General features: G+C 41.8%; 1 protein-coding gene across 1 annotated transcript in view; it reads right to left on the minus strand.

Moving 5' to 3' along the window:
• The window catches only part of zgc:92140 (uncharacterized protein LOC447854 homolog), a 31662-nt gene that overhangs the window by 11080 nt on the left and 2832 nt on the right, over positions 1-17750 (minus strand). Inside the window, exon 2 of the mRNA XM_055055567.1 lies at positions 5811-5940. Within this exon, the coding sequence (XP_054911542.1) occupies positions 5811-5901 (91 nt within the window). The 5' untranslated portion in view covers positions 5902-5940. The remainder of the gene's footprint in view (positions 1-5810; positions 5941-17750) is intronic.

A 17750-nucleotide genomic window follows, 5' to 3' on the forward strand; every position in this document is an offset into this window, starting at 1 on the left:
GTTCAAGTATCCTGGCTAAGCCTAACGTGATGAATATAGAAAGATCAAAGTGGCCCAGCTTACACCATCACTGACTTCAGTTTACATAGGAGTGTAAAAAAGAGGGTGAGTTGCATTTGTGAGTGTGTGTGTGTGTGTGTATATCTGTCCCTGTCAAGAGAAATGACATGGGTGTTTCGTCACGTCGTTGCTGGGGCTCGCTTTTGGGTGGGAAGGAAAGGAAAAGCCGTCAGAGAGGAGAGAGATGAAAGGACTATTTCGAGAAGCTGCGGTTTTGTGATGTGGACATCTTTCTCGTCTCTGATTAGAGAGCAGGGATCCGCGCTGACCTTAAGGACCCGCTGCGAGCGCACGACCGATGTGTCTGTGGGACTGCTTCATAGTCAGAATGCCTCCGAATCTGAATGTCGCTGCATCCGAGTGTCTGCGCGGCTCATTTAAATGGCCTTATTTGGCCATGTCTGCTCTCACAGCCCGGCCTGTCCTGTGGCTATGTCACTCTGTCCTTCCTGCCGAGTGTCCTCCCTCCCAACCCAACTGGCTGCAAGCCATCGGCAGCCTGGCATCAGCATTTACACCTGAGCTGAAGTCAAAAATCACACACATCAAACGGTGATCAGAAATGAAACAAAATCAGAGCGGGTTTACTGTGGCGGACGTGAAATGACAAAAGTGCTTACACTTTTAAACCAGCTGTAACATATTTACAAAGGTAAATCTTATCTCATTGTGTTGCATCTGTAAAGTTATGGTCTTATGCAAGACCACATAAAAAAAAAAAAGTATTATTTATTTGTATTCATATAAAACAGCCGGCAGTATTGGACTGGCTGAGGGGCTTCTTCAGGCGCTGTAATAAAAAACCCCAAAAACAACTCAAAATAAATTTAGTTAAATAAATGGACATGTATTCATGAGTATACAAATATATATGACACATTAATACATATAATTTAAATTGATCATTCACACACGTTTTCAATGTGATTCTAGCATAATATACTGACAAGAATTGATAAAGTTTCACTTTGAATGTTATCACATTTAATGAATGTAGCTCAGTGAATGATGCAAGTACAATCACAGAACCGGAAAATTTAAGCTGAACAACCTCTAAAAAAAATTTCTTAGATTTTACTTGCTTTACAATAAAGTAGAATGTGCAGTATGAATTGTGATGCATATATGATACAGGGGAACTGAATATCCTGAATCAGAGAGACAGATGCTCTGTCTAAGGAGTCGTCCTGCAGGAGAAGTGCTGTAGAAAAACAGAGGACATCGGCATTGACTTGAGGCAGGGCTGTAATTTGACCCGATGCTTTCAAAAGCCAGGCAATCAAATGTGGCTGCACAAGAGATCAAATTGCAATCTTTATCACAATATTAACATGCGGAATATCAAAATCACCAAAGACTGCATGGATGCGACATTTGGTGGCCTATTATGTTTCAATTCTGGGCATTCAGGTTGTGTGCTTGAATTTTATAACCAGCCAGTTGGAGGGATGAACTCTCACTGCCCTTGATGCCATCACCTAATATAGATTTTAGTGGCCTGTGGAGACACAACATTGCACTCACATGTTTTCCTGATATCATGCAACCGGACACGGCACAAATCGTAATGGGACTTGCTCTTTTAAGTGCTTGTCCTGTGAGAACATTTCCCTCATAATTTCGAAATACATAATGATGGCAAAGAATTTGGCTGAGAACAGAATGAAGAACAAAATTTTAGCTACTCCAGCTCTAATATGTAGAAGTGAGGGTTAAGGATTAGTGACAGATCCCTGATCACTATTTGACTCACGTTTTTAAAGATGCAACCAGCGCAAGTCTGGGGAAGAAAACAATGATTTAGGAGTTATGTAGTTATACAGCTACTGTTTCCTGTCTTTTATTAAAGACTAATGATATATGTTGAACCTTCACCTTCTGCTGGACACATTTTATTTCCATCATAAACTGTTTTTTACTTAAAAATTAAGTATATTCTGATATTAATGGTGCTGTATTGATTTTAGATAAATGTTTGTCATATTTACAAGGCTTACGCGGACTATGAATAAATGGTGGGTTATTGTGATAACATAAAAGTTCAGGGGAGCATTTAATTGCCGCTAGATGTTTGAGAAGAAGTCGTAATGTAATGTGTCATCGTTACGACAGACTTCCTCTTTAACTCACAAAGATACCTGTAAGGTGCAACACAAATAATTCATAACAACGTTCAACAGTGTGCACATTGTCAACATTTATTCAATATCTCAGTCATTTCTGTAATCCAGAAGATAAATGTATAAAAATGTGTGTAGTTTCTTTAACTGAGCAGATTAGTTCCTGCTCAGTTGTGGCCTCCCATTTCCACTGAAATGAGCGATGTGCCACTTTCACCTTCTTGTGATGGATTTGCTTGCCAGGGCAGCAACTTTTGACCTTTTTAGGTCTCCTGCAAGTTTTTTTTTTTTTTTTCCATTTCTGTGCACTGCCTTGTAAAGAACTTGCTTTTAATAGGCCAGAAATGTAGATGTTTGCAGTGAATTGAAGACATTATTTAGGTTTTATAATTCAGAATTGACACATAGGAGTTTCTAAAAATAAGATAGTGACGCATTCATCTTGCTTCTATGGTGACTCAGAACTGACTTTGATATTTGTAATGGCTGTGATTTTGTTTGGAAGTCAAAACAAAAAAGATACCTTCATTTTATTTAATATTCTAGAAAAAGGCATTTTCTTTACTCCGTGGAAGCAAAATATTCCACTTCAAGTTTAGATTTTGTGAAGTGTTTGGGATTTTTCCATTCAGACAGTTTTTAAACAGTCTGAATGGGAACCTTATGAGAAAAATACAAGTCAAGAAATCAAAGTCGGGCAAAATTAAAATGAATAGTTCAAGCCTCAAAGGAAGAACTGGGGCGCCTCCTCTAATCAGAATACATCAACTGTCAAAAAAAACTATAAACTACACATTATATTGCTTATTGCACAATTAAAAAATATTTACATTTATGAGCATATCTGAAAAAACTCTAGAAATTAAATTTTAAGGATTGGGAAGTTATCGTCCATTGTCCTTTTCTCCGCACATTGAGACGTTTCAAACCTTTAAGACCAGAGTTGGAGACTAAAAATGAAGGGCAAGGGGTGAAATCATAGAGCTCAGTTGACAGTTTTCTGTGAATCCGATGCAGGGTTTAAATAACAGTGAAATGCGTATGCTAAATGTCTCATTGAATGTTTGGGAGCTGCATCATAAAATCTAGCAAACACATGCAGCACATTATAGCATTATCTGCTCTCAGATCTCCTCTCCCTGTGATTATTCCCCAGATCAACAGCTTGATGCTGAGGAGGGAGAGTGTTGCTATTTTTCCTCGTCGTCCCTCGCTGTTTGTGTAATGGAGCTCTGCCTTTTTCCGGTTATTGTGTGGGAGCAGCTAAGAGGGCTGGGGGGGTGGGGAAGGCGGGTGGTGTAAGGCTAGGCTGGAGTCTGGATGGACAAGTCCAAATATCTGGGACGCACTCGCACCGAAATCTGCTGGTGGGCGTTTCAGTGTGAGAAAGAAGAAGCGGGTAACTAAACATGCTGACGTACGGCACACACACTCACCGACACGCAGGCCACTTGGGGGTAAATTTATGAGCGTAAGCGAGACGGACTGTCTGACCAGGGGCTACCAGTCTTTTCCACCTCAGTTATGAGAAGTGAAACGAACACAGCGAGGAAGCTGGAGAAGGGTGGAGGGTTGAGAGGTAAAAAAAAAAAAAAAAAAAAAAAAAACGACATGAGGTAGATAAGAAGAAATAAGGGCACTTAATAAAACAGATTCTAAAAGAGCCTTAGATTGGAAGCATGCAACTCATCAAGTCACACATCTATTGCATGCAAACATGTGGACAAGTCCAAACAGTAGTCTGCCCCATCCACAGCTACTCCACATTCCTCTTTAATCAAAAGACAGCAGAAAGGGGACGGGACAGGCCGGGAGGAAACGGGAGGAAGGGATGTGAAAGGACACAAGGTTTTGACCTAATGTTGCACAAGAGACGAGAGGAAAAGAGCCGTGCAGAAGAAAAACGGGGAGATGGACGCAGCAAAAGTGGGAGGAGGGAGATGGGGGTCACGGAGACCCAAAATAGACAGAGTGGCAGAGAGAAAGAGGAAGAGACGAACGAGGCCTGGAGCAGGGGGAAGGAAAGGAGGCGATCTGAAAGTGGCTGGGAAGTTAAGAGGAGAGAGAAAACGATGAGCATCAACACATGTCAGTCTCCTTTCCTCTCTCAAGGAAATTACCCTCCTCGGACAGCCTCCCTCTCATTCTCTGGCTTGTTTTGTTGCTCTAATAGAAAATCAAAAGAGAGAAGAGTGTAGAAATCTAGGGGGCGAAAAGAGGAGAACGTGTCTGAGAGAGAGTAGAAGGATGGGAAAGGAGGGAAAGGAGCAGAAAGTCAACGGGAGATGGAAGGGAAGAGCGGAGAGGGGTCAAAGGAAAACAATGAGAGACGATGAATATGTGGTAGTGGGGTCTCCTATGGATCATCTGCCACAGTTCATCCAACTGTGTCACTCCTCATTCTTAATCTCTTCTAATCCTATGGCAGCCATCATCTCTTTTTTCATTCCAGTCCCTTATTACATCACAGCTAGCTGCACGCAATTAAACATAGAGCTGCAGCCGTTTGGACCCGTCACTAATGATCCTCGGGCCGGTTTTTTTTTCCACCCATCACATAATTAAAGTAGGAGGTCTTTTCCTAGATCATTCATGGTTCAAACTCAAATCTCCACCAACGGCACTTGCAACTGTGTGGAAAAACAAAAACATTAAACGACTGAGAAACTCCAAAAAAGGTCAACCTCTTCTGACCTATTTTAGAGAAACAAACATCCTTTCTACCCTTTTCAAGCCCTTCTGGTTTCCTTTTAAACAAACCACTGCATAACACCACACATCATAGCTAGGTCATCTGAGAATATAGAAATATTCAGATCTCAGGTGCACATTTACATTTCTACATTAGATTTTATAAAACATCCAATTTCCATTGAGTGTCAGTCTAGTTTCCTTCAGTATAAAAATCCAAGATTAATATGTGATGGATGTGGAATCTTCCAAACTGAACAGGAGCAAGAGGAATTGAGCAACATATTCCACAGGAAAACGTTTTTACAAAAACACTCTGATTCCAAAATATTTGAAGGAAAACGGGGGCTTTACTCCCTGTCACTCTTAGACGCATGTATGACAAAAAAGCTCCTGAGCCGGTGTTTCCTAAAAAGCCTCTGTTGGCAAGAAAAGATTAAAAACACTTTCAACATGATGAGGTTCTGTCTTCACTTACTAAATTATACTAAAAGAAGAACTGATGCAAACCAGGGTGGAATTTGCAGCTTCTGGCCTGATCAGAAATGTGATATGTCTAAATTGTAAAATTTTTATGAAACATGTCTTAGTTTCGTTATGTCAAAATTGTTATAGCATACACAGTTTCCTAAGTTTTTACCCAGCCCCTCTTTAGAGTGGACTCCAAGTTATCTCTCTGTCCAGTTTAGTGCTGAAATATTTATCTCCAGCGTCGCTGTTATCACCAACATTATCACCCTCTGGGTACTTCCTCTCTCCTATATGAGCAGTAAACACAGAAGACTGCAGTTGTTGATGGTGATATTTTCCAAACCAGAAAACCCAGCAGTGCCAGAGGGCTCTGCGGGTTCAGAGCGAGGCCACGGGTCTGCGCTGAACTCAGCTGTGGGGTGAGACGAAGCGGCGGACATCGTCTCAACAGCCGGGAGTCAAACTGACCAGAGTAGAGGTCTCCGTTGCTGTAGGCCTTCCCGCGTCCCTCCTCATCGTTGGGCACGGCCGACACCTGCTTGGCCGAGGTGCAGCCCATGACCTCACTGTCTGAAACTTCTCCTCATCGCACTGGCACCTGAACGGGGAAGAGAGCAGAGGTTTACGATCACAGCACACACAATAAAACACGTGTCAATGTAGAAGTGGGTGGAGAAAGCAGAAGTTTTCTGTATTTTAGAAAACTGTACACACTTAACCTTTATTTCCTCTCTGTCTGTTAACTAAACCAAAAGTATTTCTATTTGCTATATGTCAAAATAAGAGAGAATTTGTATTCATTTGATCAAATTCACAAGATTACATTATAAACTTGGAGAAAAAAAACCAAATGATGACATCATAACTTTGTAAGATTCTGATCATTCACACAATTTGAGTGAAGTGACGGTACAGTATGAAGATATATTTTACACACCGCCTCCTTATGTGACATTACTGGAATAATCAACGCAAACCAGCCATAATATTAAAAAAATAATAATTGCAGATCTCCATACGTCTCATTAAATTTTCCAGATACTTGAAGATGCCACATTAGACTAGAGTAAACAGATAAGAATGTCACCACACCTGTTCAGAGCCGCGTATGAACCATAATAATTGAAACATTGACCAGTATGTTTGATGTGCATTGCTTTGTTGCTGAATTGTGCCATTCAAATAAGCTTGATTGATTTAGAAAATAATTATTTTTGTCATCGTAACTGACTCAAAAGAGAAAAAGTTCAGTTTGTTTTAATGTCAAATTACTGAGCATATCTGATATCATTTTAACGACAACAATATTAACTTTTTATTTGAATCATCTTGAAAATGTGGTGATAGCATCTTCCCACCCAGCAGGGGGGCTGACACAAAGCAGTGAGGATCGTTGTCAGTCAAATGCATCACAGACGGACTCCATGTCAGTCACTGAGACGTGACGCCTTCATTGTCACGTCCCTTCTGATTGCTGCCAGTGAGAAGATGTGTTGCTCAAACGTAACTGAGACGAAGAGGAGGACGGCATGACAAGGGTCAAGAAAAGGATGGACAATAGAGCGAGAAAGGGGGGGAACGAGTGGAGACCTTCAAAAGCACCGCCTGCCCCTCCTTCCACCCTCAGAGCGTTTGAAGTTGGACAGGCTCAGTGTTTATTCCTGTGTCCAGGCAGACCCGTCTTATCCATCTACAAAGTACCAGGTGTGTAAAGTGTGCAGAGACGCTGAACCGGCGCTCTGAGACTAACTGAGCTTTAATTTGCTTTAGACGACTCAGTTGAACAGTGGGAGGATTTGCCTTCCTGGTGAATCGTTAATCTCCAGAGCCCGAATGGGAGCTCACGTTAATTTCCCGACAGGCCTCAACCGCCGAGACAGAGCCGGAGCGAGGGAGCAACAATCAGCCAGACAGCGCTTGTACAGCTGGTTGGCGCACTGTCACCTCTCGCTGCAGCTCCGACTCAACCTCACACCGATCCTGCTGTCGCCATCAGGATGATCTTTCTACATTCAGAGGCACGTTGTCATAAATAATCTCATCCGGCGTAATCTGCCCACACACACTGAATGAGCAACACAAACGAGGATCCTGTGCCAATCAAGACGAGGTGTGTGTGCAGAGTAACGAGCTGTCGCTGCTCCACCGATGAGAGTGGAACAGGAAAGTATTCACACCCCAGCATTTATAGTTTTAATCTTCTGAGATTAAAACTATAAATGTTACCAAAACTTCCAACAAAAACAGGTTACGAGTCCAACACAAAGGAGCACTGAATTATGAAGTGGAAGAAAACGAGATGTAGTTTTCAAACTTTTTTTTTTAAACTAAAGATCTGAAAGGTGTGGAGTACACTGGTGTCCAGCCACACTTTGCTTGCATACATACAAATAAAATCCAGGGCAACCAACTGTGCTGGAAGATGGCAGTAGAGTATTTGAAAAACAGAAAAAAATGATTGTGATAATATAGAGAAATATTGCAAATACTGACAGTAACAAACCCACAATTTCCTCCCTAAGGTAAATAGTAAATGGGCCAGTACCTGTTTAGCACTTTATCAAGTCTAGAGCACTTCACACTGCATTCAGTCATTTACCTATTCACAGGCATATGGTGGAAAAATACTTGATAGTCGTTTATATCAGTTGTAGGGATAAACGGCAGCAAAAATCCACACAAGTGGCTAAATATACATCAATAAAAAGTGGAATTGTAAATTATGTAACCTAAAATACACAGATTTTGCATCAAACCAGTCCTTTGCAACTGATATGCCGCACTATCATACAGTGTGATGCATTAGATGAGACTTACATTGAACTTTTTGGCCAATTTGAAAATTCAAAGCAAACTCTTCTCCTCACCTGGAACATCATTCTCACAATGTTAGATGTTGCAAAAGACTGGTAACTGAGGCAGCAATTTACCGCAACACACAGAATAACATCATGGGAGACTTTCCAAGTAACTCACTAGACAGGTTAGACGTGAAGTTGTGGAAAATGTGGCTAGGATAGTTCAAGCTCAGAATTACAAGCTAAGACCATCGTCATCTGCAAGCCAACACAGCCATCTACTTGAACAGCAACGTCGCCAACAGGTCCATAGTTTATCAGGAGGATGGCCATGAATCCACTGTTCAGAAAAGGCAATCTGTTGACAGGATAACTATTGGTTGGTAACTTTTAAGCCAACATCCCAAATTCTGTGTGCCAGAAAACTAACATAAAAAAAGAAAACTCACTCTGAACACAGCATGCCAGCTGTTGAACATGGAGGTGGTAGTATTATGCAGTGAGGAACAAACCAACAGAGGAATATTAGAGGCAGCAAATTGTGAATGACTATACATACATACAACCGGAGCTACAATTTAATGGCTTAGATCAAAAGCATATTCATGTGTTAAAACGGCCTAGTCAAAGTCCAGCTCAATTGAGAATCTCCATTTGATCTGAGTAGAGTTATTCTGCAAACAAGATTGGACAAAAATGTCCACCTCTAGATGTGGAATCTAATAGACCTGAAGCTGAATCTGCAGCAAAAGTTACTACTAATATTAATGCCGCTACCGCTACTGCTTTGTTGGATTAAAAACCCAACAAAGCACATATACAAATGAATGAGTACCTTTTCAAGGCACTGTGTCAGCACAGAGGAACTGAAGTAAATCTCATTTGAGCAGAAAAGCAGGAACTCCCTTCAGGAAAACCTCTGGAGGAGGTGTATTGAGAAATCTTTGCAGCCTTGCCAGATTTGAAGTTTCAAAGGGTCCTTGGTGTGTGGGCAGCATCTGTTTGAAGGGCTTTGATTTGTGTGTATTGAAGCACCAAATTGTGAATAGGAACTGGGTAAAAATAGACTCGGCAGACGAAGAACTGTTGTTGTGCGGGGATAATGTTAGGCTTTGTGGAGCCGCAAGCTGCTATTACTTGGAGTTAAGGCAAGTAGACTGACTTTTACACAGCAGAATACACCTATAAATACATAGAGAGGCTTATAAAAAGGCAAAGGTTGCAGAGTGTCTTATAACACAATTTTTAATATCCAAAGAGCCAGAAAGGCTTCCGCTCAGCCACTGTGAAACCATATAGGCCGAAGAAAATACACATTTTTAAAAACAAAAAACGGACAGCTTCCTATTATAGTTTTGCAAGCAGGATGAGCCAAAGTCTCACCCGAATCAGAATATTCTAGTTCCCAATTTGTTAGCATCCTCCTACGCCATTTTTTTTTTCATATGCGCTTAAGCATCTAAAGTACAGCTGGAATTGGTGCGAGTCGGTCCTTTAGAGCTCCACTCTTCACCACGAGCGTGGCGCCGCTCGGTGTTGATTTGACCCGCAGGACAGCTGCACCATGCCACTCAGAAATCTAAAGTGTGTCAATGGGGCAGGCTTAGTCCAGCGAGCGCGCCAGCCATCTCCCTTTCCCACACACACATAAACACACACTGAGCCGACATGATCTGATAAACAGGCTACATGTGACAGGGATAATAAAGATCTTAACTGCATGGAGCTCCAGATGCCTCGCATTAGTGCTTTCCAAAACAAAGCCGCAACTTTCTTCATCTGCCATGCATGTCAGGCTGCAGTTCTTGCATCACTTTTATGATGAAGCTCCATTTGCATATAAAATACAGCTCACCGTGACCTCGTCAGAAATGTTGAGCTTTGGAAACGCACGGCTCTCAGTCATTCTAAAAGCATGCCAAGTTGCATGGCATCCTCAACACCAAGCAGTAACTCAATTCATCTTCACATAAAATGAAGATGAATTAGCAAACAGAAAAACTTGCCCACGCCTGCAAACTTTGAAACTTGGGACGTGACATGCTCCGAGTTCTGAAATGCCGACTTTACGAGTTTGTCAAAGGAGGAACTTGTAGATGAGTGGAGTGGGGGGCTGGCGGGTAGGAACCTGATGAGGGAGATATACATGCTTGCATAAACATGTACTGTGCTCACAGGCAGAGAAGTGCGAAGGTTTCTCAAACACTAGATTGAGCCAGAGGCAGAGTGATCAGCCTCAGAGCCTGAAAAACTGGCTCAGCAGAAGTGAAGGAGTGAATGAGAGAGAGAGACAGAGAGGAGTTACACATGGAGGTTAGACCAGGACTTGTTCTTGCCTTTTTTTTTAAACTTTCTTAACATCAAGGCCTCAGTGTGATGAGGAAAAGATTACTTTACCTGTGGAGGGAGACTCACCTCTGCAGGGCAGGCCTCCGTGTGACACAGCACTGATTAATTTGGAGCTTTATCAAGCCACTCTGTGTCTCTGCACTTCTCTATAATAAACTGAAGTCAACTGGGCGGAGGTGAGCTCTACTGAAAACCAGAAGTTTCCACACCAACAGAGGTTTTAGCCAAATTCACATGACATGTCATAAAAAAGTGGCAACCCTGAATAGATGTTTACTTTCAGCTTGACTAACCTTTTTTAATATAGTTCTTAGAGACACATTTCTAAATCTTGGTCCTTCAAAAAAATTGCAATTTTGCATTTCCAACATCATTTTCTGAAAAAAGTCCATATTAAAGCTATGTGTTTTTTTAAAATTATTTTTCTTCATTTAGCAGGTCAGTGAGGTTATCACTCCTGCATTGCCTTCACTCTGTGATCGTCTTCCTCACCTTTGCCCCTAAGCCGTTTAGATAAGTCTCATCTGCTTGAATGCACCCGAGATAAAATGAAACGCAACTAAATGAAATCACAAGCATCTGCGGTTACTATTCCATCATGATATGGAGGCAAACATTCCCCGGATCACATGAAGGGAACAACTCTTATGTCTCGGGTCGTTATGACCAGGCACTAACGTGTGTCACAAGTGGACGGCTTAACGGTAATAAAATCTGCCCTTAGCAATTTACGAGCACATAAACAGACCATCACCAAATAAACAGAGATTCCTGTAAAGTCAAATTCAGTTCTGTTTCTGGAGTAATTTACACAACTCTTGATAAACTTAGATATGCAGCCTAAAACGAGAGACATGGGGAGAAGTGGAATGATTTATGACTTCACAGACCTGTGATCGTCCACTCTAGTAGAACTATGGGCTGGACTGGTGGAGCTCCTTTAAACTGTATCTTCAATTTGACCATAATAACAAGAGAATGTTTGAAGGAGTCAAAGTGAGCCTTTAAAACCCAAGAATGTTGTGTCAGCCGTCATGCGTGGTGATGGTAGCATCATGCTGTGGGCTCAGGTAGACCATTTGAAATGTATTCCAAACTCAGCAGTTCATTATATTGATGATCCCACACATAAATGGAAGGTGGTTTTGGAACTGGTTAAGCAAGAGCCTTGAGGCTTTTTCAATGGCCAACTCAAAATAATAACAACAACACACCCGTTAGTGGTTCTGGCAACATGCTGAAGATAACATCATGAGAAAAAGTTGTTTTTGTTGCTCTTTTTGTATATATAAATTGATAAGGATTCAGATAGCCAATTCATTAAAACCTGCAGTTGCTCGGCTCCAGTACTCGAGGTTCAGTGTCCTGCCAGTTTTAGATGCATCTCTGCTCCAACACAGGTCGATTCAAACGGTCCTAATTTCTCCGCAGCATATCAATGTTCTGCAGAGGCCTGGTAATGAATCATCTTTCATTCAGTTGTGCTGAACCAATGAAAGAACTAAAAAAATACAGAATATCGGCCCTGGGATTAGTAATTATACAGAAAATGGGCAGAGAGAAGAGGGAGGGAAGGACATGCTGCGAATGGCCCAAAGGTAGGGAATCGAACTCTCGGCGCTGTGTCACGGACTGATAACCTCCAAGCAGTGAGCTCGTTCTGCCTCTACACCCAACATTGCCGTTTATAGAAGGCATTAATTTCTAGGGGGAACTTCAGAGGGAAAACCGTGTTTTTATTCAGTGTGGTAAATATCTGGTTTCATAATCTATGCATAAAAAAAAAAAAAAGAAATTGGCAGTAATAACCGTTTTTAAGTGTAGCAAAAATAACCAAACCCACACTGGGTTTTAATTTGGAAGCACAAAGCCATCTGCAGTGCTCCCTGATGAAGTGATCACTAACACAGTGTAAACTCTGTGGTAACATCAAGCAACAAGTTCTGACACTATGTCATCGTTTTGCAGCGGCAAGACCCCTGATAAAGAGCCATGTCTGTTGTGCTGCACAATGTCGCCTGCGTCTCTGAGGCGTCGTCCCCCTCCTCTTCTCCGACAGGACAGTTCTTCAGCGCAACTTCAAGTCCAATACATCATAATATTTACTTTAACCAGGCAGCAAACGCCTCACCTCTAATCCCCTTGCAGTTTGGGCTCTCCATCAGTCTGACAAGCCACACCAACGCAAACACACAGAACGGACCGCTCTTAAATGGAATGCTGTTAACTTAACGAATGGCTGCAGATTTTCTTTACCTCTCAATTTTAAAGATCTTCCCTTCAATTTGTTACGACATTAAAGACATTTAAAGAAAAAAAAAAAAACTAAATGCTTAGCCGATTTGGGTTTTAATATCTTTTAAAATAAATCAAACCACACAATCCCGAAGCTGGCTTCCAACTCGGCCGTGAAGTGAGGAGCCATTTCAGTTTTATTTTGACATCTGGACAAACTTAGATAAGTTAACAATTAATAGCCATAAATATCTGGACTGGGGTGAAACAGTGATACTTCCAGGCACAATTTGCAATCGATAGTAATGATAATTTCTCAAAATCCCTAACAGGAATTTCAAAGCTTTCTTCTAAAATCCACTTAGAGCACCTCGGGAGTCATTATGTGGTGAATGCTACTGTGGGCAACTCTAAAACCAAAATGTTCAGAGCTGGACGAAAGCGAAATTGTTGGGGCGTCATGTGGCTCGGTGGTAGCCTGAAAGTCTTCCCCTGGTCTCTTTGCCCTACTTCCTTTCCAGCTACTAATGAATAAAGGCAACTTATGCCAAAAGCAACAACAAAAAAACGTTAAAAAAGCCAAGTTGTGACGTAGAATCTGAAAATATAAATCAATGTGAAATGGAAATGTTTTTTTTTTGTTTGTTTTTTTTACAAAAGTCACTGAGAGAAATAAAATTAAAACATGAAGAAATTCTAGACGATAAAGCTGCAATAATTGCATGAAAACACATTTTTCTAATGTGCTCAGATTCATATCTGATCTGCATGCGGACTGCTTTAATATATTTATTTACTAGAATGAGTGAGTCTGCTCATCATCGGGTTTTTTCCAAGCGACAGCTGCGAGGCCGACAGAGTGGGCCCGCTCCGGCACAGCAGCCAGCCACGCAAGGTCAACCTTGTTTACGTTTTCTTACCCAGATCCGTCTGAATTGCTAACAAACCAGCCCACGAGCTGCAAAAAAAAGAGAGGATCCCCACATTAATATTCATTAGTAATTACCAAGACCGAAGAAAATAAATATCAGCCTGAGCATAACCGGCGAGCAGTACGCAGCAGGATAAATTGTTTCAAATCCGTTATGTTGGCTGATAAAATATAATAAAAAAACGAGCACACTGAAATGTTTCCCCGTTTCAGCCCTGTGCAGAAGAGTCTGTCCCTCTCATCTCAAAATGGCTGGTGTCATGTCCACGATGCTACTCGGTCCAAACGCAAACCAACTCTGCTCCTCTTACATCAAGCAGGCCGCCTTTAAGAGCCTGCTAACACTGAATAATCGGGTTGGTGTGGTTCATATTGGCAATGTGAGCAATCTGGTCATATTGGTGCAACTCTAATTTTATTCTAAATTGGGAAGACATTTGACAAGTGATGGTCAGTCATGAGTGTGCCAAAACCATCTCAATGACCCAAATGTCTATGTTGTACCTTTATCCAGCAGTAATGCAGCACATTTGTTTTTGTGAGTTAATTTAACATACATATTGATTTAAGGCACATGCACCAGCTTTGTCCAATTATTCTTGATTTTGAACATTCTTTGCGTACGTGGCCAGAAAAATATTGTGTCACTGTTGCCTTGTAGCAAGAAGGCCTAGAGTTCAAATCCCAATCTGGACTCTTTCTGCATGGAATTGGCGTCTTTTGCCCGTTTAATGTGTGGATTCTCTCTGGGTACTCCAGCTCCCTTCAACGTCCAAAAACTAAGCTGTTAACGGTTAATTCATCTTTCTAAATTCACCTTAGGTATATGAGTGTGCACATGGTTGTTTGTCCTGTGTCTATGTTCTCAAATGATGGACTGACAATCTGACCGCTGGAAATAGGCACCATCTCTCCCACCACCCAGTAAGGATAATCAGGTCAAATGTGCAGATTCACCAAATAAGAGGGTTTTAGTGGGTTTTGACACTGAAAAATAAGATGTTTGTTCCAGTTTGGCTGATGCTTTCACAAAATAACAGGGGAAATGATTAAATATGAAATAAAAATGTTCTGTGGATCAAGAAAATTGCCTTGTCAGTCCAAACAAAAGGTAATAAAAGTTACACTGACCATACATTTGCAAAGTTAAAAAGGCACAAGCATCCCTCATGTGCGTAAAACTGCTATATAGTTTTTTGATTGTTTGATTAGTCAGATGTCTCTGTCTTACAGTGTGGCACAAGGATTCTTGAATCGAAGCAAACAGTCCATGTAAATCTGATTCACAACCCTGGGACTTATTCCATCCTGTCCTGTTGCAACCAGAAACTCGCATGTATGTCATTCAAATGGTACTTGATAGAGCAACGCAAAGTAGTATGAAATGGAGGGAAAAATCTATTAGGGTTATCAATTTTTATTCCCACATATAAACTCCAAGAAGTGTTTCATGCATTTGCATTCAGTAGAACCACCTCTTTCTGGACTTACAGCTCCAAGTCTTTTGTCCAGACAGGTCTTTTATCAGCTTTGCAATGTTAGATAAATTTCTTTCTCCATTCTTCTTTGTAAATTAGCTCAACCTTATTTGACTGAGTGACTCCGTAAATCGTCAATTTTTCAACTCTCGACAGAGATTCTCAATTGGATTAAGGTTTGGACTTTACCTGGGCCATTCTAACACAAGAACACACTTTGATCTAAAGCACTTTATTGGAGCTTTCAATGACTATTTGGGGCTGTTGTCCTGTTGGAGGGAAAACATCTGCTCCATTCAGAACTTTTATTATTTCTCTATTCTATCTCATATCAACTCTGAATTCTGCTGAAGAAAACTAGCGGAGTTGATGTGTTCATGGTGAGAGGTATTTAACCCAGAAAGTTACATTTTGGTGTTATCTGACCAGAGTACCTACTAACACGTCTGCTGGGACTCATCCCCTGTACTGTTTGGGGTACTTTTTACCGATGATTTTCTTCTTGCCGCTCGACTTGTCCTTTCAACAGATTCTCCTACCTTCTCTGCTCTTTCAAAGACTCTCTGATTAATGCGCTCTTTTCCTGGCCTGTGAGTGTAGGTGGAGCGTGGAATATTGTTTTATAATCCAACCCTGCTTTAAACTTCTCCACAACTTTCTCCACCATCTGTCTGCTGTGTTCCTTGGTCTTTATGATGCTGGTTGTTTCTTTAAAAACCTGAACAACAGCCAAAGTTCGTAGTTTAATCCTCATTATTATTCCGATGGTATTAAACCTGTAAACTCTGGGTGAAGGTTTAACACTCCCTATTTTATCATAATGTGGGCTCGCAGACATCCCCCTGGGTCCTTTTTATGCACAACAAAGAGAAAAAACGATCCTCTTACTTTAGAGGAAGAAATTGAGAAGGATGACTCAAAAGAACCAAAATAAAAATGAACAAAAAAAAGGTTAAACCAGTGCAGCACTCCATCTCCATCTCTTGTTCCAGCTGGGCTCTGAGCAGAAAAAGAGGACACAGACAGATGCTGCAAACAGACACGAGCACACCCCGCGAAAGGCTGCACCGCCGATCACCTCTGACATAAAAGGCGAGGAGTCGAAAAACAGAACCGGCGCTAACACAGCCCACAACCATGCAACAGGTACCTGTCTCCTGCCAATGCGTGCAGGCATGTGGAAAACCCAAAACACCACATCACAGAACACAGACGCGTGGGACTGCACCCTCGGCGTTTGATGCGGCGACATTTGCAGGTTTGACCGTTACAGAGTCGGGCAGAGGACCCAGCAGTCTGGCGCTGCACTCAGCCGACGAGAACGCAGAGGGATCAGGTTGTGCTGGCCTTTTGCTTTCTGCACCACAATGTAGACATCTCACCTGACAACACAGCGGCTGCACAGCAAGCACAAGCCGCATGCGAGAGACAGATGCGGAAACTCCCTCCCAACGCCCACGCGGGGACGAGAAGACATCCTGGTCGTCAAGGAAACCCTCCACCAAGTTGTTACGTGAAGACCACGACGGGGTCAAACGCTCATCTGAGCTGCTTTTCATCAGCTGAGGGTTAAGAGGGCATGGGGCAGATGATGGTGATGATTGAGAGGGTGAGGAAGGAGAGAGGAGGAGGGATAAGAATAGCTCCTCCTCATGCCTCTGAGAGAGGGAGTAACGAAAAAGTAAAGTGAGGAGGAGTGAGACTTTGGTGTTTTCTGTACAGTCACTAGATCAAAAGCCATGTGAGCAATAAGCGCGCACATAAACAACACGCTGCGCAGCAAAGACGTGAAGGAAAGCAGATGAGAAATAAACCACGATGCAGGCTCAACAGATCTACTGACTACTGCTGCTGACATTCAACACATTGTAAGTGTCAGAGGTTCCAACATTCAGGGTTTCAGAGTCCTTTTTTTAATTTATTTATTTTAGACAATTACAGGATGGTTAGTGTGGATTTGTGGCAGATATTTCAGCAGTGGTCAAATGTTTGAATGTGGAACCAGCAAAGACCAACGACTGTCGGGAACTGTAGCGAAGGTCGGCTGGACAAACGGATTCTGGGCAGACAGACGGATTCAAGTAAAACAAGGGGAGAAAGGGAGGAATGGATGAGTAGATATACAACATTTAGACACTGAGAAAATTGAAAAAAAAAAACCCAACCAGAATTAAAAAGATTTTTCTCACTCTACTTTATATTTCCATCATCATCCAGACCTGGAAGTGACCTGGATCAAATTCCAAACTTTTCCAGACAGTGTAGGAAGCTTGTAACAAGTCCTGCACTGTCCCCAACCAAGAGCTGCGTAACAAATGATAAAAGGACGACTGTACTGTAACTCATTTTATGCTGAAGTCTTCAGTAACAAGTGACTGCAAGCAAGATTTAAAGGCAGATGGTTGGAAAACTTCTGGAGAAGAGTCCGTTTAAAATAGACATGATGTTAATGAGCCATAAATGACCCTGTTTTATCAAGTCTGTTCTTGCCGTCACATTATTACTCTTTCCCAGCAGTTCCTTACTGTCCTCCTTTTGAGCAGTCATAAACACAGAACCAGCCCTAGGTGCAAGCATACAAGCAATCTGAAATTGACAGATGTTAAAGACAATTATT

The sequence above is a fragment of the Poeciliopsis prolifica genome, unplaced genomic scaffold (assembly GCF_027474105.1).
Source record: "Poeciliopsis prolifica strain line A6 unplaced genomic scaffold, Auburn_PproV2 SCAFFOLD002, whole genome shotgun sequence".
NCBI classification, from domain to species: Eukaryota; Metazoa; Chordata; class Actinopteri; order Cyprinodontiformes; family Poeciliidae; genus Poeciliopsis; species Poeciliopsis prolifica.